The sequence below is a fragment of the Parasteatoda tepidariorum genome, chromosome 3 (assembly GCF_982258835.1).
Source record: "Parasteatoda tepidariorum strain Cologne lab strain chromosome 3, Ptep-v5.0, whole genome shotgun sequence".
NCBI classification, from domain to species: Eukaryota; Metazoa; Arthropoda; class Arachnida; order Araneae; family Theridiidae; genus Parasteatoda; species Parasteatoda tepidariorum.
The window spans coordinates 63,176,631-63,198,931 of record NC_141757.1 but is presented as its reverse complement, the minus strand read 5'-3'; the positions used below and the strand labels follow the sequence as shown (position 1 = coordinate 63,198,931).

At 30.3% G+C, this 22,301-nt stretch overlaps 1 protein-coding gene across 1 annotated transcript; it reads left to right on the top strand.

The window, feature by feature from the left end:
• Positions 1-1,452: 1,452 nt before the first annotated feature.
• On the top strand, positions 1,453-21,304 carry LOC107444872 (uncharacterized). Its single transcript, XM_043056003.3, has 6 exons — positions 1,453-1,599; positions 7,186-7,330; positions 11,620-14,285; positions 17,789-17,894; positions 19,510-19,730; positions 21,148-21,304. The coding sequence occupies exons 1-6, from the start codon at positions 1,572-1,574 to the stop codon at positions 21,213-21,215; spliced, it is 3,234 nt and encodes a 1,077-aa protein (XP_042911937.2). The 5' UTR covers positions 1,453-1,571; the 3' UTR covers positions 21,216-21,304.
• Positions 21,305-22,301: the final 997 nt, after the last annotated feature.

The window sequence follows — 22,301 nt, the reverse complement described above, 5'->3', positions numbered from 1 at the left end:
TATGCATAATAAAGATGGTATATCATTCAGAGTATTTTTAATTTTTGTATACCTGAAAATTAATTATTTCTAAATAAAAAAGCAAAACACTTAAAAAAAATCTATGAATCAATCATTTACTCGAACTCGTGGCTTTAATGTTTGCACAGTATTGCTAAATATATACCAAGTTGTCTCTGAGTATAAGAAATTAGATTCTAATCAGATTCTGATTAATTCCCTGACTGGTTCAAATATTCATCTTTACACTTCCAAGAAAGTTACATGATGCATTTCAGCATTTTATCTTTTCATAGTTCAGGGTTATTAAAAATGTCTCAGCATTCTCAGACCCATAAGAGTCTGGATAATCTTTTTTTTAAATTTAGAAATTTTGCTGTCTGTAGATAAGACGACAAACGTGATGTAACTAATGCTTATGACTCACGAAGAGAAAGACAGGTAGGGAAAAAAGTAGGACAGCAAAATTTACCCCTTCTGTCAACGAGCTTTCTGAATATTTAGAACATTGAACAAACTGTATTTTATGGATAATGCTAATAATAATGTAACGATCAGTGCTTTCACTTTAATGGATCACGCAGAAAGCACTATATTTCACCTCTCAGTAACAGCTAATTTCAGGAAATTCAGAATTTTTAAGCAAAAAAAGTAATTTTTCTATAAAAATGCTCATATTTCCATGAATATTTAAGCTAGGCTTAAGAAATTTCGTGCAGTTATTGCATAATCGTAAAATAATTGCAAAAAAATAAAAATAAATAAATAACTGATGGATAAATAGTAGTTAAATAATTGTATAAAATAATTATTTCGAGTTAAAAGCATATTGCTATATGTTTTGGTATAGGGTGTTCAAAATCATCTTCTAAAGTTATAAAATGATTCTCTCAGTGTTTCTTGAGAAATATAAATGCGTAGAAGTGTTTCCATAATTTTAATTTTGATAATTCCATAATTTTAATTTTGGTAATTTTAATTCCATAACTGTGTATAAGCTTTTTCCATTTTAAGAGCTCAAAACAGTAAATAAAATACATAAATAGTAAATAAAATACACACATAAATACATAATTCTATTTTGAATTACCAGTTTTAAAAATAATTTAAATTATACCACAATTCATGTAATTAAACTGTGATAGTTATAATATTAAAATCAGATTTAAGAAAATACAGTTCTTGAGTAGTAATTTTTTAAAACTTGACATAACTTAAAGCTAATTATTTTTTTTAAATATTTCTTAATCATAGGTGATACATCCTCTATTTGTTTAATGGAAACGATCGCATCAAAATAGCAAAAGAGTCTAATGTGATATAAAACAAATATCAGTGCCCCCCCCCCGACTTTCTGGTATCGTCAATTTATCCCATTCTAAGTTGGGTGAAATAGCATAATACTGAGAATCTTCAATAAAAAGAAACAGTCTAGAATATTCTTTGCTATATAAGGTATTTAAACCGGATCTTATCTTCTGCGTAGTTTACTGCGTAGTATTAATTTTTTTAAAATTCCTGAAGGAGTAAAAAGCATAACTGATACAAAAGCCGAACCACGAATTTTTAAAATGTTTCAACGACAAGGGATCGTATTAGGTAAGTACTAAGCAACTAATTAATTATTTTCCAATTTTATTCTAATTTATAAATCATTCGAAAACGAGTTTTAATTATTTTGGTAGCTCATTTTAGCCATTTTATATTCTGATGAATAAAAAAATAAAAAGCAACACTTTCAGAAAAATAAATTAACTTTTAAAATGATTCATGTTCAAATACTACCTATAGTGATTTAGTGCTTTTTTGGAATAATTAAACTATTTCAATAAAAAGTACTCTGCCGCAATGGATATTTATTTATAATCGCGTAAAAGAAAGCAAAAAAAAAATTAAAATAGAAAAGAAAATTAGATAAAATCATTAACTTTTAATTTCTTCTTCTTATTGACACGACAGCCCAGGATGGGCCTTGGCCTTCTCAACACGCCTATGTCAAAACATGCTTCCCTTAGTCAAGGTTCTCCAGTTTATTATATTAAAACTTGTAGGTCTTTTTCAAGGCACTCTAAAAATCTTAGGTTTGGCCGTCCTCTTTTTCTTGTACCTGTTGGCCTGGTACTGAAAACTTTTTTAGTTGTCCTGCTATCCTCATGGCGTGCCCATTTAATCCTTTGAATTTTGATAAATTTAATGACATCAGGTTCTTTATATGTTTTGTAAAATTCCGTGCTTGATCTTCTAAACCAGGTACCGCTTTTACTTATTCCACCAAAAATGCTTCGCAGTATTTTTCTCTCAAATCTAGCTATAATATTTTCATCTCCACGGGTCATTGTCCAGGTCTCACATGCGTATGAAAGCACTGATCATATAAGACATTCATAGAGTAACACTCTTGTTTTCTTTTTATTAGGCTTGACTTAAGATATTTTCTTAGACCATGAAAACACTTATTGGCCATCGTGATTCTCGTGTGTATTTCTTGTGTAGTGTCGTTTTTGTTGTTAATCTTAGACCACAAGTAGGTGAAGCTATCAACGGCTTCGAACTTGTATGCTCCAATTTCCCACTGTGCTTCCTTATAGCCAAATTTTTAATCTAATGAAGATAAAAACTCAAAAACCTGTATTAATTTCATTGCTCAGAATTTCATCGAATATTTTTTCCTAATTTTAAATTTAAAATAATGTAATAAATGTTAAATCTGAAAAAAAAATGCAGTTTTTTTTCTTTTTAAATTTTACACAGCAGGAAGTTATTAGATCTATGACGAATGGCATTGAAGACATGCATCAGTTTCCTTTTTTCATTATTTTCTCATAAAAGTTACCTGCTCTGCTTTCATCAGTAGCTGTATATTTTAAATGTATTCCTTTCTGTACGAAAACTGATAACTTCCTGGTTATTTTTTACTAAAAGCGTTTTTTTTTAAATTTCGAACTTTTTTATTGAAATATTTTTTTCCTACTATAGTTTGTCCAAGTTTTAGATGTATATAAAATTAAATTACATTCAGAACTTGTTTAAACATTCTGACTTGAATGTGGGGAAATACTCTCTCAATACAAGTACAGTTGACAATTGTTTACGTATTGAGCATAGAAAAAAATTGAGGCATTGCAGATTTAATTTCAAAATTAACGATTTCATTAGTGGTCGAAGCATTATAGGACAACAAAAGCAACTCCCGACAATCTGAGCCATTTTTTCCAGGGCTCGAAAAAACTCAGAAATTTTACACGTCCCCGAGGACGGCTTGTCCAACAATGTACCCGTCCTCCTTTGAAACTAACCCGTCGCTTCTAAATAAATAAAAATATAATTTTCTCTTATTTATTACAAACATTTATATAAATTGCACAATGAATTAGTAGTTACTAGGATTACATTATACAGTAATAAAAGAAATACTAGGTTACTAATAGTAAAACCTAGTATTTCTATTATGAAATAACTTATTTCTTTGCTGAAATAATTTAAATAACATAGGTTAAGTTATCTGTCAATTATCTTGTCAATTTATCCGATGGTACTGCGTTTTTAAAAAAAATCAAATATGACGTTCGTCAGTTCCACAATCAAGCCAATGATTTGCAGAGGTTTCTGCACTGAAATCTGAAAGAGGTTTTCCATTTAGGTAGATATTCTTAAATGCGTTTAACACTTCTTATTTAAGACCAGTAAGTAATGTGTTTTTCTTGTAAGTTCATTGCTGAAAAGGCCTTTCAACCGCTGCAGTACTCCCAGACAGAGAAAACATCAATTCCACCATGCGCAGTATGTTGCTGTATTTCGAGATTAGAGGGTCATTTTAGAAGTGAGGAGGTAGACTCTTGTAAGATAACAAAAATTGAAAATGTATCACGAACATTAACGGGAAAATGGCCGTCCGCGCGGACGCTGGATTCGAGAAATGTGTTGTCCGCGGGGAATTTTTGACCGCGGAGGACGAGCGGACGGGCGGTTTTTCGAGCCCTGATTTTTTCCCCATATAAACCTAAACAACTTTACTACAAAATTGTTGGGCTATGATTATCCCATTTTAATAAATGCGTTGGGGCCGGGATAGCCTGGTTGGTAGGGCATTGGGCCCGTGTCCAAGAGGTCGTGGGTTCGATCCCTACCGGTTGTAAATGGTGACTGATACAAGTTAAATCAGTCGAGTCCCAAAATCCTCCATGTTCCCATAACAAATCAAAACCTCTGGGGGCACTAGATTGGAGATTGATCGTTCTCTGTTTCAGGTCAAAATTACGATCTGCGGATGAGCGAATGGATGTATGAATGGGTCCACCCTGTAAACGAGTGTGATTAATGGGTGTGGCAGAAGTCGAATTCTTGGTCATAGATGGCGCCACTTTAAAACAAGAACAAATTCCTAAATTGCATACGTCAACAATAAATGTGTTGACAATTACAGTAAATTTTGAATTAACATTAGAAAGACGGATGGGGTCAATTCTCTCGTCTTTTGTTGCTCGTTTGGTTTCTTGTTTTTTTAGGCGCATAATAACGTACTGAAAGTGCTGAGTTTTTTTGACTTTCCGTAATTTGACCCAAATTAAATGCTTATTTAGTCATTGACGTGATAGCATGAATGATTAAATATCTGGGGTATTTGGGACTCGGGAATGATTAAATAACTCTGGGGTAATTGACTCGGGAATGACTTGAGTGTTTTCGCAGATAACCACAGGTAGGTTTGGTTATAAGTTTTTTTTATTTCCAATGGCAGACATGAAAGACAAATTTGTAGCCAAGAACAATATAAATAAAGAACAAAAAATGGAAACAAGAGCTACAGAAATAAAGAGTCTATAGGTCTGTAATAATGCATCTCGCCCGCCAATATCGTTCCCACAAGGGCCCAGGAGGAAGTGCAGGGCAACGTCTTAGATGGTTAGCGTCCATTTCTTCTTGTAGGCTACATAACGGACAAAAGGGGCTTGAAAAGATTTTGATTTTATACAGGTGTTTTAATAAGCAGTCATGGCCAGTGGCGAGGCGAAAAAGGGCCACAGATTTTTCTCTTGGCCATGACGGAATATCTTTAATTCCTTCCAACCAGTCCTTATTTTTATTTGCTTCTTGGAGTTTTGCCTCAAATGTCGTTCGAAGAGAGATTTTTATTAGCCTTTTTGCGCTGTGGAAAGGAACTGGCTTAAGAGATATTTGTAGAATCTTGGCGGCTTTTTTGACCAAGAAATCTGCAGTTTCGTTACCTTGAAGTTCACATTGCGCTGGTACCCATTGCATGGCGACATTTTTGTTGTGTTGGTCAAGCCTGTGAAGGGCTTGACGACAATGTAGAATGTCGGCAGATGCGGGGACTTTGGAGGAAGCAATAGCTTGGAGTGCGGCTTTAGAGTCAGAGAGGATGACTACGTTATTAAATTTCTCAACGTGATTCTGTAGTTGTGACAGAGCTACGCTTATTGCCGATACTTCTGCATCGAAGGCTGTTCTAGACGAACCGATCGGGGTGTAAAATGAAAAAAGGTTGCAAGAAACTCCGGCTCCTGCATTAGTGCCTTCAGCCAATGTTGAACCGTCTGTGAATATATGTAGCCATTCGTTCTTTGGGTACAGTACGTGCAAAGTCTCCAGGGCAATAGATTTTAAGACTTGATCATTTGTGTCTCTCTTGGAAACATCTTGACACAGGTTTAAACTCAGTGAGTATCTCTCTTTTTCGTTAGGGCACTGTGATCTAATAAGGTCTTCTGTTTACCAAGTAATATTTAGTTGGTCTTTTATTTCAACGACTCTTTGGAGGAAATCGTTCTGGGTCTTCAAAGTTCGACCAATATTTGCCAGTGGGATGCTCCATAGGGAGAGGCAGTCTGATAGTCTTAAAATTTTTTCCCACAAAATAACTGCCCTCTCTTCTATACTAGTCTTGATGTTCATATGGTGGGTAGATAATAGGAGTGCATCAATCGGAGTTGTTTTAACGGCCCCTGTTATAAGTCGAAGGGCCTGATTGTGGAATCTTTCCAGCGAGTCAAGGACTTTTTTGCTGGTCGCTGCCAGCGGCTCGCAGCAATAAGTCATGAGGGGGAGTATATATGATTTATATGTCATGTCGACGGTATTTCTACAGCAGCCCCATTTTGATCCGGCTATTCTTTTCATTAGGGAAAGTCTCGAGGTGACTTTCTCCAAAACTTTGGTCACGTGTTCTGTCCACGTCAGTTTTCGGTCGAATACAACACCTAAGTATGAAGAAGAGTCTGCGTATAAAACGGGAACGTCCTCATACAATAGTTTTAGTTTGATAGGCTGATGTGTCAAGGAGAAGGTCTGGTAACACGTCTTTTCCAGGTTGACTTCCATGTTATTGAAGTGGCACCATTTGTTTAATTCCTTTAAAGCCTGATTAAGGGCTAGTTCTGATTGTCTCTCAACACTGTTTTCAGGAGTTTCGGTCTAGATGAGTAAGTCATCTGCGTAGAGAAGGCATTTGATACCGTTATAAGGTTATAACGTTATATGGTTATAAGGTACCTTTTGGTAAGTTTAAGTTACCCCAATTTCATTAAAAAAAACAAAAGTAACAAGAGCATTTCATCATATATTATATTATTTTACAGTACCACAATATATTCATAGAGAAAAGGAAACTCAATTATGCAAGAAACTGATGTATAAGTATAATTAAAAAGTCAGTGTTCATTTTTGGTAAGATTTTTGATAACTAAATCGAATGAAATACCATAGAATTTTGATGATCGTGTCTCATGATTTTCATTAAATAAATTATTATATTTTAAGATTTTGGAAGCCTAATTTATCGACTCACAATCAATCTGGGAAGGATCAAATTGGCCTGGCAAATAAGACTGTCTTAGTAAAGAACAATGTCCAGTATACCTACTGTTAAGTATTTTTTACTGGGTTTAGTATGCCAGCACATTATTTATTGAATGTTTTAAAAATACTTAAGGTCCCTTTGTTATTAGCAAGTAATTTAAATTAGCTAATTGTAAGTTGATAAAAATGTAAAACTTTTTTTTAATATTTTAATAGTTTTATTGTTTAAATTCTATGGTCAAATGGTCTTAAGATAACGAAATAAAATATTTTAGGATCTGCCTCAATACTACATAACTAATATTGTTATCACAAGTATCAAATTTCAAAACATACCATGTTACTTCACATTGTTTCTTCGTGTTTCAGTATTTGAAGTTATTTTGATGGTTTTTTGGAATGTAAGTGGTGAAAGAGATCTTTATGATGGTCCTTTTTTGGCTTGTTCAATAAAAGTTTTACATCAGTGTAAGTGCGGACAGAATGGAAGATTTCAAGAAGTATATGTAGAAAGGTAGGTTTGTCCAGAAAATAATATTATAAAATTATTATTATAAAGATTCAATAAGTTTTGTAATACTACTATAGCTCAATCGCTTTTAACTTGTTTTAAAAAAAATTTGAGTAATTTTAAAAACAATTTATTCACGCATTAGGAAATTTCATACCGTTAGTGCGTCAGTTATGCTTTTTTAAGCAAACTTTTTTCGTGTGAATTAAATTTTAAAATTGTTTTTCTGGGGTGTATTTGGCTAAAAATATAATGCAAAATTTCTTTCTCTCTTTTTTTTTTTTAAATTTATATTCCTCAGATCTTCGTTTCTCATTTATTTCTTTTAGTTTTTTCAGTTGCTTTTCATTTCTTCTTGAAAAAACAATTTGAATTTTCATTGAAACAAGATTTATGATTTCTTTTTTTAAATATAATGAATACAATTTACAAATAGAAGAGATTAAAAATTATTTTTTTATCCCTTTTTGCTATGAATGATGACAATTTTCATTCTTAAAAGCAACACTTGATTAAAAGGGGTATTTCTTTAAAAAAAATCAGTTTTAAGCTAAGAATTCTTTAGAGCACAGTCTTTTGAAGAAAAAAAATATATGAAATTTTGCTATAAAAAGATTTAAGGCTTTCCTTCAGACTATTTAATGCATTCTTTTTCCGATACCTCTATTTACAGCACAAAACAAAGAAGTTGAGACTTAAGAAAGTTTTGCATTTTTGATGATTCTTGTCACTATTTTGTTTTGTACAGTAAGTCAAAAAGGAAAAAAAAAATCGAAGAAAAAGACCACCCTGAATAAGTTTTGATTTAATGATCGGATCTTCATGTTTTAGGATTTAATCTTAATGGTTGGAGTGGGTAATCTCAAATATGTTAATTAATTAGTGCAGACAATATTTTAAGTTCCGAAATAAGACACAAAAGTATACTTCCTCTGAATAATCATACTTTTTTTTCAATGGATTCGGATTTCCGACACCCAAAATATTGGGGATAGCCACAATCTGGGAAACATTGTCCCCATAGTTTGCTCAGGAGAGCAATCCAAAGTTTTGATTTCACCATATCTTGAGTACTTCTTGAGTAAATTGAGAAATTTTTTGCACACAATTATAAAATTCGTTTATCCAAAAATATTTCTAAGCAAAAAATACATTTTAGTAAATAATCATTTTTTAAAATAATTTTATTAAATAATAGATTAAAAGATTTCGAATAGTTAAGTATGCAAATTTTTACATCTTTTTAAAGTATGTATTTATACATGCAAAATAAAAGATTCCAGCGAAATCGATTAGATAGTTCCTGAGAAATCGATTTTTGAAGAAGTCGCATATTTAAAATTCGATCTCTCAGGAACTATTCAACCGATTTCCCTAGAAATTTTTTTTTATTTTGCCATGTAAAAATTTAAAATACATACTTTGAAAAGATGTAAAAAATTGCATACCTAGCAATTTCAAATTTTTTCGACTTTTATTTAATTAAATAGTAAAAAATAATAAATACTAACTGAAATTTATTTTTTTTGCATGGAATCATCTTTGTGTGCAAAAAGCTTTAAATTCTCTTAAAAAGATCTCGAGACATAGTGAAATACGCAGAAAGTAAACTTAAGGCGTCTCAAGTTTGGATTGGTCTGTTGATCAAACTATAGAAATTATATTTTTCAGTTTGCTGCTATCCCCTGTATTTTGGGGGTATGAAATCCAAATCCGTCGAAGCAAAGGTATGTATATTCAGAGAAAGAACGTTTTTGTGTCTGATTTCGTAACTTAAAATATCGTCTGCATTAATTAAGTAGTATATTTGACGTCGCCCCCTCAGACCATTAAGAGTTCTATAATGTGAAGATCCTCGCATTAAATCAAAAGTTATCTAGGGTGGACAGTTTATTATTTGAGGAGCTGCACACAAACGATATTATACTGAAACTGAACAAGCTAACATAATTACTCAATACAATTTAACATTAAAAAAAAACACATTTTGTTTTAAAAATTTGATTTGAGTGACGAATTATGTATAAGCAAATAAAAGAGATAAAAACTTTACCAAACGTGGGTGTTCTTGTCATCCAAAAATCGATGAAAATGAATAAAAGGAACAGATGTGCAATTTTCTTCATGAAGAAACATCAAAAATACATATTAAAATTGAGATAATTAAGATAAATAAAAACACGTTTGCGATCAATGCAATAAACTGCCAGTTCACAATATTCTTGACGGCGTACCATGACATTTTCAGACATGTGTTCCTATGCAATTCTCAACCATTATGATGTGACCTACTTCCCTTCCTAATACGTAACAACTATATTAAATCACCGTATACAGCGAAAATTTCTTACTTACGGAAATATATTTTTTGGGCCAGAATTTTTTAAAATTGCTTGTAGGGGGCATAAGAAATATAATTTTTCAAAATATTTAAATTTTTTAATTCAGAAAACGAAATATAAAAAAAATTAAAATTGATTTTTTAAAAAATTTCATATATCATTTCTAGTCACTGGAATGTTTTTCTGATTTAATATTACACAGAAAAATCTATTTCAAAAAGTAGAATTAATATTTTATAATTAAAATTATTTTTACAATAACGACATGAACGTTCCTAACAGTGCAGTTATAAGAAGTATCACTCTCCAATCAAGCTGAATTTTTAAGTTAGGTAAAAAATAAATGAAATTCATTTTGATATAAATTATAAAAATCCACAGTTTTTACCCTGAGTTACGTCGCCAAGCAAGTCATGTTTGTCCCACGAACGAGATCACAATTGACTGTAAAAATTAAATTGTTTTTGCTATCTAAAAAACACCGGTGTCCTTTTAGTATATTTTTATCTGACTAATATATTTTTTATCTCCAATTACAAGCAAAAATATATTTTAGTTTTTTAATTATAAAAAACAGTCTAATAGCTACTAAAAAAATCTGTAAATTATCAGAAATTTACTAAATTATAGCGGAAATTATTTTGTATTAAAATATAAAAACCAAAAAAAAAAGTATTTTGAAATTCATTTTGGGGAATTTATCAATAAATGGTTTTGTAAATTAAAGAAATTTCAATGTTGAATAAATGTTTCTCTTAGATCTAAATTACTGCAAATAAGTGAAAATTTGAAAAATTATTGTTTGGAAGTGAACCATGTTTGGAAGATTTTACTTTTAACGCAGAAAAAGACACCGGTGTTTGATGATGTATTTCATAGCTACAAATTATTATAAAATTTTTCTCATATATAATATTTTTCACTTATTTTTACCTAAATTAATACAAAATAATGAAAAGTATATGCAATAAAAATTCTGATTCAAAAGGTTAAAAACTAAAAAATTAAATTTAAAACTTAGAATAAAAGTCAAATTGTTTTAGTAATAAGTTATTAAGTTCCTGTAAATTCCAATTTCAAAATTCCATCATCCCAACTATGCATTTCGCAAGTATTTTTTAAGATAACAATTCCTTTTCTAACGAAAGAGTGTTTGAAATTATTTAAGCATTTTAAAGTTGTTTTTTTTAACTGTACTCGTTATCAAACACTTAGCAAATTTGCTTGATTTTCAACACATATTTTGCTCAAATTTCCCAAATTTAATGATTTATATCTTTACAATCAAGGCAAAATGAACAACGGTATCTTAATATATTATTTTCTGATAAAAGAAATGAACCGTTTAAAACATATTGCTTGATTTTGTGAATGATTTAGATTAGTATCTTCAGTAAAATACTAGAATAGCCCACCGCCTGGCTACTTTTTAAAATCTCGCCAAGTTAGCGATTATTACTGGAATTAACATTGCTTTTTGTTTATAAAAAAAGAAAACAATTTAAATTATAACAAATTCATTCAAGTATTTTTAGTGGGATAAAAAATAACTTACTTTTAAAAAATTATAAACTATTAATAATTATATATTTAAATTAAATAACGGTTAAAAATTTAAATAATAAAGGTGATTCTAACAGCAAGATTCAATAAATGGCAAAAAATAAACCCTTTTACCTCTTTTCTAATGAAATCCAACTTTCGCGTAGGTATACATATCAAATAACCAATCAGGTTTAAGTTGGTGGTGTGATCGGACGTTCAAAATAATCTCAAGGAAATATTTTCAAGAAACCTAGTTTGGCAAGGATTCAAAAGCTTGAGTGGCGAGATTTTAAAAAAATCGCCACTGGGTGGGCTATTCTAGGAACCACCCGGTATTTTCCTTGTAAGCTATATTATTTTAATAATAATTTTTTCATATTCTTATATTTATATTGATATTTATAGCTGTCCTGATACTATGAATGAAATCAACTTTTATGACTGCTTACCTTGCCCAGATGCTTGTTACAAATTCTCCAATTGCTTAACTTGTTCTAAGAATCAATGTCAAACATGCCCACCAGGAAAAGCAGGTGATTTTTGCGAATACATGGCCGATGAACAATCTCTTCATAGAGAAAATATAAATATTTCTGAAAATTTAAGTTCCATGCCTCTAGAAGCTCCTTTAGAACAAAATTTCGATGAAAGTAGCAATTCTAAAACTGAGGGAACAGACAAAGATCCATCTTTATCTGATCAAGATTTTAAGATTTTAAACTATAATGAAGAAAGCGTTGACAACTTTATTTCTAGCTTGCTTAGTATGGAAAATTGGTTTCGTCAAAACACTAATATTACTTTTGTCGACTTCGATAACATTTCAAGTTCAGATTATTCTATTGAAGATTTGTCTCTTTTATCAGATATTACCATGTTAAATGATTCTATAAGTTATGAAGATGAAATTCCACTTGATAATTTCCAATTAGGATCACTCCTTGATGAGAATTTAGAACATCATCATTTGTTACATACCGCAAACGGTAAGAAAGATTCGATAATTTCGCCACCAGAAAATAAGAATATTAATATTTCTAATGACTCTGAAGTATTCAATTTAGAAGCCAATCATACAAATTCTTCTAAAAATATAAGCTTCTCTTCCGAAAGTTTTAAAAATAATACAGATAATATTTTGTACAACCATTCCGAATTTCTCATGGACAGAAATGATATTGTTCCTGAAACAAATGAAGAGGAAACAGTAAAAATTAATAATCCAACTCAAAAGTTAAAAAGGCCTCGAATTACGACTAGATACATTGATCCAATTAATTTTGAGTTTGAAAATCTAGGAGGCAAAAATGATGATAAAGCAAATCTAGATAGTTATCAAGATCAATACTCATTGAAAAGTTTTGATGCCGTTCCGAACGAATTTTTGTGGCCAAACGAGTATCATCAAAAAATATCTCCTTTTTTATCGCAAGCAAATGGTAGTAAAAAGTTAATGAATTCCAAAAAAATTATAACACCTTCTCCAATAGCACAAAACAAGTCTGAGAAAGAAATAAGTGTACAGAATGATAATATGTATAGAAACATGCAAATCAGTACATTAACGGATAATAATCAATCTAAAGTGTCAAAAGAAAGTAATTCACTAAGTAATACACAAAAGAACGTATTAATGCAAGGTAGTTCAGTTAATTATTCTCGGGACAATTTATTTCTCAATGCACAGAATGAAAAATCTGATAGAGATAAATATACAGAGATACTTTTCTTAAAAATTGTACCTAAGTATAATATACAAGACAAAATGCCAAATAAAGATAAGCTCTACAGAAATATACGAGACGACGCTTTGAAGCAAAGTAGAAAACACAATAATGCACAAGCTGAAATATCGATGCAAAATAAAATATTTAGTAGAAAACAGAACAATAAAGATAAACCTTCAGCACTATTTAGTCCTAAAACTGTGCCCGGAGATTTTATTGAAACTTCAAGTCGAATGTTTAGGCCTCAAAATCCAAAAACCAACGGCTATAATTTATACTCTCCACTTTTACCAAATTTTGTACCATTTGATTTCATACATTGTGAAATGCAGCCATTTGATCCGGTGTGCTTAGAAATACAAAACTTGAAAGTTCAGTCATATAATAAAAACTTTCCTCGGATTTCTTACCTCCAGACAGAGTGGAAAAACGACGAATTTCCAAATTTTAGACTAAATGATCAATTAAAGTCAATTTACTTAACAGATTCGTTAAATAGATTTCAGCCGAACCACCAAAGAAGATTAAATTATTATCACCGTAGTTCAGAAAACGAATATCAACACCAGCCTAATAATTTTCCTTCTTACGACAATTACGCTTTTCAGAGAAATTACCCGCTCTTTCCTAACCAACACAATATATTGCATAATGAATATCCTTACGTAGATTACGATTACGGTTATGGTTCAGTATTCAACGGGAACAATGGAAATTATCCAAACTACGAAGCACCTTTCTCTAATTTCTACTATAAAGACAGAGGTGTTGACAATTTAAAAAACAAACCTAACTTGAAAACGGACCAATACCCAGACAAGTACAATTTAATTAACAGAAGTAACTACAATAACAAAAACAACATTAAAGTATCCACTATCAGTGGAAGATCTACTTTTAAAAACCATCGCTATAATCCTGTTTTGGACAAAACAATCAACAACAGATATAATCAATATCCAGGCCTTGAATCTTTGAAGATTAATGAAGATATTCACAATATTTCTAGAAAAACTTCAAAAGTTCAGGGAGAAAAATATCACCCTTTTACAAAGCTTACAGAAGTTCATCAACTGAAAAATAATTCAAAAACGAAGCAAATCCGAAATGAAACTATTCTTCCGGATTCAAATTCAGCTGTATTTTCTGTTCATGCACATATTGTGCCCAAGGAGAATATCCAAGAACTATCAAATCCTTCCGAGTTTAAGGTTTTTCAAAATGCTCTACCAACAGAGGTCTATTCCAAGATGGTGGACTTAAATTCTTCATTAGGAAATGCAACAATGAATTCGTTAGATAATAAAGCAAACAAAACGGTGAATGTGTCTTTGAGTATGAAAGGTAAGTCATGCAATGTTAGCTGCATTTGTTATTTTTTCAGGTGCTGTTGTTAACTCCCAGACTGTCATTTGAAAGTCATTATTTTTCGTATTAATCCGTCTCATGCATATGAACCTCATATGAGGACATATAGTATATGTATATTAGGGCCGGGATAGCTTGGTTGGCAGAACGTTGGGCTCGTGTTAGTGAGAACGAGATTTCGAATCCCACCGGCCGAAGAACCCGATGTATTAAATGGTGACTGGTGCACGTTAAATCTGTTGGGGTCCCAAAATTCTCTTAATTCCTATAACAAATCAATACCTCTTGGGGTACTGAACTGGAGATTGATTGTTTTCTGGTTTCAGGTCAAAATTACGATCTGAAGAGGATTGAAAGGATTATGATTGGGTTCATCCTGTAAAATGAACTGTGCCGTTTGTGTGGTTGAAGTCGTATTTTTGGCTAGAGTTGGTGCCATTGAAAATACAAGGAAAGCACCCTCTGCCTTAACTTTGTCATCGCGACTGAAGACACTATTTGTCTTTCAGGAATATTCGTTATTGACTGCCATTAGTGAATGTAGTTATCGATTGCAATCGATTATTATTTTTTTTAAAGTAAAATAAACAAATTTTAAAGGAATTGCGTGTTCTTTCAATTTTGGGGTTGTGTGGGGAACTCTAACACAGAGGACAAGACTCTAGAGGGTGGGACAAGAGCGCGTCATTGCCGCAATGAAAGTGTTAAAAATTCGCTTGATTTCAAACTGGCTAGCTGATTGGCAAGTGGCTTAAGTAACAACTACATATACATTTTCGCTTTATAATGTTATTCATATTCGCATTTGAGGTGTAATTTCTGTAACTGTAACTTCAAAGTAGTCCTCATTTGGGGACTCCAAACAGTTCTTTAAAACTGCACCAGGTAACAGGCCATTCAAGATAGATCAAAGAATATAATCTCCTTGGAAGTCGATGGAGAATTCAAGTAAGAAGTGAAAATATGATATTTCGTTTATTTTTGGAGGATGTATTACATTACTGGAAAGGTTGGTAATATTTTATACATTCTTGTACCTAATAAATAAAGTTTGAATAATCTGTTTTTCCATGATTAAAATTATAAGAATAAAATATACTACAAAAGAATACGTCCTCACTTGGACACGAGGGCATTACGTTTTGACGATACAGGGCAAACATTTCGGAAAATTAATTATTCCACCCGAATCCTGAGATACTAAATGGGTTTGTAGCATTAAATAAATAATCCCACGAAACTGAAGCGGTAAGATATTTGATTAAAAACTTCAAAATAAACTTCAACTTCGCTTCAAAAATAAATAAATAGCAAATAACAGTCGACATATTTTAAGCGCTTAAAAAAAGGCGCCCATTTTCAAGACTTCTTGAAACATGTCGCCTTTCGAAATGAGCCCCGATTCAAGACTTACCAAACGTGAATGTGAAGAAACAAAAGTGATATGAAATATGAAAACGTAAAGTTGCCAACAGAATATGGAAAAATAAAGTTGAGAAACAAAACTAGAAAAACCACATTAGTCGAGAGAGAGAGAAAAAAAAAGATGAAAAACATAACAAAGAAATAATAGCGGCCGAGAGTGATAAATCAGAAAATAGTAGTAAATGCATTTCCACACATTATGGGGAGCTGTTGAGCGTGTGGAAATGCATTTTGCTCGACATTGACCAAGAAGGGAAATCAGGGTCAAATGCATTTAACCCTGATTTGCCCCCTTCAGCCACTGTCGTTTTTCTTATGTTGTTTTTCATCCTTTTTCTCTCTCGACTACAGTGGTTTTAATAGTTTTGTTTCTCACCTTTATTTTTTCTTATTTGTTGGCAACTTTACGTTTTATATTTCAAACCACTTTTTCTTCATATTCAAGTTTGCCAAGTGCTTGAAAATAGGAGCCTATTTTTGAAAGCGCTTGAAACATGTGAACAATTATTTCTCATTTGTATATTTTTGAAATTTTAATCAAGTAATGCCTTACTTCTTCAATATCTCGGGATTATTTATTTAATATCGGCTGTTATTTGCCACTTATTTAATTTTGGAGGATTTGTATCTTAGTTTTTTTATATAATTCAAATATATAATTCAAACTCATAGATAAGAGGGTTAGGGGGAGGCGGCAATAGTTTTGAAATGTAATGTAATTAATAATTAGGTTGGTGGAGAAAGTTCGTTTTGTATTGCAGATGCGTTTCAGGTTATGAACCATTAGGAAGATCATATAAATTAAAGTGAATCGAAAACCATATTTGTGTATAAAAATGAAAGGGAGCACCAGGAAAAGCATTTTTCAGTTTATTCAAAAGGATGAATAGAATTGGTCACGAGTCACAACCCAAAAGTTTAATTGTATCTCCTTCAAATAAATTTACTCTATAACGAAAATAATTTAGCCATGCATTTTATGATCAATAACGTTATTTAACATACAATTTAAACAAGAAATTTTTAAATTGATTTTTTTAAATGTTTAAAAGTAAGATAAGTAATTTTTGATGAAGCTAAAATTTTCTTTAAAATCATTTTGGTTTTAAATTAGGATTTGTATAGTTTTTATAGTTCTTTTTAAAACTCGTAACAATATGCAGAACAAGGAAAAAAACGTTTTTTGGTAACTTTATAATTTATTGTTGCATAAATTGGCTATTTGTTTTATCTGTAATTTTTTTTTTTTTAACCGAGTAATGTTTTTTCTTTTTTCATACTTTTAGGGTGTTAGGTATATTTTAGAACCAGATAATTTCTGAAGAAAAAGTTCAAAAGTGTAAAATATGGTCAAAATATGAATTCTAAGTTAAAAAAGAATATATTCAAAGTAAAAAAAAGTGTATAATCAAAGTAAAAAAAAAAAAGTATATATTTGAAGTAGTTTTAAAAGTTGAAAACATACATTAGCCAAATATATTGTTGAAAATAAAAATAAAACCTGAAAAAACCTGGCCAGAAAAATATTTCTGTTTAGTTACTTCGCTGTTAAATCAATCGTTTTAGATATGAGGTTGTACGAAAAATTTTGAAAATGTCAAAAGATTACACAAAATTAGATTATTACTTGTGTCAACAAATGTGCTTTTTTCTTAAAAACAAGATTATATACAACACATACTTTTTCTGAATTGCATTTTAATTTTAAATTTTTGCCTTAAAGAACAAAAGACAGAAGCATCTTGATATTTCGCTGCTGCTTTTTCATGGAAGCAGCTTAATATTAATTGATTACTTAAGCTATAAAAAAATTGATTACTGCAGAAGCTTTACGGCTTTTTAGTCAGATTTACCCATGATTTCTTATGCATTTTCAGAGCATAATTTTTAAGGGACGCTGCTGATTTATTATATACGTAACTTTTAGATTAATTATGTTCTGTAAAAAGTTAATAATGAACAATTAGCCTAGTTTAAACATAGAGTTTCTGCTCTTTGTGGTAAGCAATATAGAAGATAAATTTTGGTGAATATTCATTGTATATTGTCCATAGGACCTACAAAAAGAAGGAAGCGTCGAGAATCAGATGATAGTTGGTGTCCAATATATCGCCAGTCTTTGCATGGAAATGTGGAATGCCTGATGTGGACATACAAAAAGTAAGAACATGCTGACATATACAAACATTACTAAAATAATTTAATTCAGTTATCATAAAACGGTCTTAAAGTCATTACCCTGACATTAAGTAGGATTCAAACTTACATTTAAGTTTGTTTGGAAGTTGTGTATATTTCTAGGCTTTACTATTTTGTTTTTATGCAGGATTTTTTTTATTTTCGTACTTTCGTTTTTACCTTTTTTACTTGATACTTTTTAAATTTTTAATTCCGGGAAACAACTCAACTGATTCTTTTTATAAATTTTCAATTTATATAGTATAAAGTTACTTATTTCTACTTTTAAGAAAGATATGATTTTGTTTACGATATTCAAATTTAATTAAAGATAATTTTTAAATAATAAATATATTTTATTAAGCAGTTCAGTTCGTGCTATTGTTAGTATTCAGTGTTCATCTTTTTTATGTTGATTAAATATTTATGCGATATAATTTAATAATTTAAATTAAAACTTTACTCTATCCCATTAATGATAGTAATAAACACAAACTGAGTAGCACCTAAGTTGAACTAATGAATAGTGATTATTAAGTCTAATTTATATATAGTAATTAATGTTACTTATTAACAGCTAATAATTATTAATTCTAAATAATTATTAGTCATTACAAATTATTTAAACTCATTACCTACCGGTGGTGAAAATCCGGGTAAGGAAACGTTTGGTGCTAGAGGAGATTTCTTCTATTTAGCCTTTAACCTTTTGGAATAATACTTAAAATAAATCTTTTGGTCTTAATTATTTTAAATTGTATGTTGAGTTTCAAAATTAATAAAATACTATAAATTCAAACAATATTTCGACAGTACCCACATAAGTAAAAAATTAATTTATTCAATAGATTGGTGGCATTTTAGCACTACATGCTCCTCTGCATCTTTATATGAATAAGAATTACTTTTTAAAATTTTTCTTTGAAGACAAGTGAAAATTTGAGGAAATTAAAGATACTCAACATTAACACTTTAATCTGCGCAGGCAGATTGCGTGAATCCAATAGTCATAGAAGTAGAAGAGAATATGGAAGGAAAAAAAAGATGAAGGGAAAAAAAGATTTATAAAAACAAAAGGCAGTTGAAAACGCGGTAGAAATAAAAGGCAGATAAATGTTTTTATTTACATACATTGAATAACATGAATAACACTACAATTACAAAGTGTTTTCACCGAAACAAATAAGAAAAATAAAGACACAAGTAAAATATCTCAAAAAATCATTTAATAACAAGAAGCAATAACAAGAAAAATTAGAAATTCCTGTGGGGTAAAAAAGAAATACAAACTTCTTAACTTTATGACAGTAACATACACTTTTTCAACATAGTAATTTTCTATCCAGTACAGTCTGCAAAGAAACTTCCGAGTCACGTTTTGCGATAAATTCAAATTTGTGGCGGATTTTAACTGAAAGTGATCTCTCTATATATTACCAAAAAAATAAAGCTTTGAAAATCGTCATTGGCTATCCTTAACATCATTAGACATCAACTAGTGATTTGTCCCACACGGCGAATACTTTGCACTATGTCTTACATAAAAAGGTTACCTTTGAAAATAAGTTTCTTTAAAATAAATATTGTAAACTTTCAGAATTTGCTGGATCAAATGCCATGAAGGATATCAAGCAAACGAAACATCATTCGTCTGTATACGAGACATTAATCAATGGTTGCCTCCCATAAGTCCTTGCTTTGGTAAAGAAGAAAATTACGACACAGAAGAAGATAGCCAAAGTGTCGAAGAATTCTATGATGACAGCGAATATAAGATGGAAGACAATATGCTGCAAAATGGAATCGCACTTCAACCAGGTGAGTATTTTAAAGTAGTCATCCTTTTAAAAATCATAAAAATTTTTTCATTTAATACCATATAACTCAAAGTAGGACTTAACCACACTGATTTGGGAAGAAAAATATTTCATAAAATTTTGTTCCAAAGTCATCAAGTCGTTTGCTGAAACTTAAATCCAATTAAAATTAAAATTTTAGATGGTTTTAATCCTGCAAATTAATGCGACGTTGTATTTGTTATTTTATTTGCTGTTCTAAGATGTCTCATGAATTTTCTATACGCTTCACGGTTGGCGATTTTGCAGGCCAATAGAGACGTAAGATGATATGCGAGCGTTCATTCCGCGTATTCTTACTGCACCGAGAAAAAATGTATCTTTTATTTTGGTGCTTCGAGACTCTAACCCATGATTCATCTACCACTGAGGATATTTTACGTCAACACTGTAGTCGGTGCGAACCGGGTGCGGAATTCGTATCGAATCCAGTTCATCTTATCACCTTATTATATTTCAGGCAAACGCTCTATTCCCTGAGCCCCCACGGCTCGGAAAAATTTATAATAGAAACTACCAAAATATGGTAAAATTAAGCGTGTTTCTGGCTAAACACTATAAGGATCGTTAATTTTTACCGAAACGCTTTGGTAATGATTTTGGTAAATTTAACAATAAAATATAGTTTCATAAAAAGCGATAAAATTTGGTAAAAGTTAGGAATTTTATCGCGATACCTAAAATCATGACATCTCCGTAGCCTTGTAATTTTGAATCTAATCCAGAAGACTAGGGAGTTCGTGGTTCAGCCATTAATCAATAACAACAATAGCAGAAAATATCAATTATTCACAATTTTATCAAATGTTTAAAGCAATATTATCGATCGCGCTGGCGTATTGTTTTTCCTTCGGTTCATTTAAACATTACAGTTTATTCCAACTAGTACTTGTCGGTAACACAAATTACATTTATACTACAAATAAACTCATAAGTCTATTTTATTTTTTAAATTTTTTTTAATCAATTTCAGTTTTAATTTTTTTAATATTTTTTATTTTTTATTAATTATTACACTCTGCATAAATTATTGATTAATGCGTTTTTTTTGTCGTTCCACTGCTCAAGAGATTCAAATGAGGGAATTTATAGCCATTGTTTAATAATTTATACTAGTTTAAATGTGTAACAAAAACTACGTAAGGCTTATCATTAAATAACAGTTTGCCTTTAAAGTCAAATTGGAGATAATTTATTAGTTGAAGTAAACAAAATTGTTGTTTATTTTTATTACAATATTTATACACATGTATGAACATTGCATTAAAAATTAATATCCAAAACATACCCAACGCAATATTGGATATATTTTGGATGTTTATTTTTGATACATATCCAAGACAATATTTATATTAACTTTAATGATAATTCTTTTTTAGGGAATGATATTGAAACCAATGACGATCAGTATGAATTAGTGTATTATACTGATTACGAGAATAATTAAAATGAAGCTAGATTGTTGTATTATTTCTTAGTCTGGCATTTTATACTTCATGTGATTAGATAAATAAAACATCTATTAAACTGCAAAAATTGTGTATTTTTTTAATTAAAATTTTGACTTCTTAATAGTTGAAAAAATATTTTTTTAATTAACGACTAATAAACTGATAACTAACGCTTTCATAGCTTAAAAATTTTTTGAAATATACAATTTTTTAATTACCTTAAAAGATTAGTTTAAAATATTATAGATCATAGATTTCATTGAAAACAATTTTCTAAAAGGTTTCTCCGATCAGCTTGATTTAAATCGTAATTAAAATCATAATTTTAACCACTTAGATATTTTTGTAACAAAAATGCTGATTGAAATTAAAAAAAAAATTAACATGTAATTAATCATAATTTTTTAAAACAGCACATTTTACAAACTGTTCCTTCAGATTACGTGCAGACATACACTTTAATAATTATCGGATTTCTCTAACAGCGAGAGAAAAATGCACTAAAACAGCACTCAAGAATATCTTATTGTCTACAAATAATAGTAAACTGAAGCTAAAAACGCTCTACTGAACAGTTTGTAAATGTGTTTTATCATTATATTGTCTAAAACATTTAGCATTCCTTCAAATAATTAATCTTAAGTATGGTCCCCGTAGACCTGAATTCAAATACTATCACTTTTTATAAATCTTCTAACTTAGCAGTAAGTAAAATAATATAAATACATATATTGTTAAGTACCAATATTAAATATGTTTTTAAAAGTTACAAAAGCGTATTTATTAGGAATGATGATTTATATATTTCATATATATACTTTTTTATCATTCAGTTGGAATTAAAAAGTTAATATTTCCTGAATTTGTATCGGTATGAGGTTTATTGTGAAAGCAAATTAGGGTATATTTTACTGCCGTTTGAAATCTTATATCGCCGGATATTAAAATGTTTCAAAGCATGGTATAAAAAGTAATAATTATACTAATATTCAATTACTCCTTCGCTCTTAAACTCTGAAATAAGCATTTTCACATTGAAAATACAATACTGAGACTAGCTACTTCAAAATATAGACGAATAA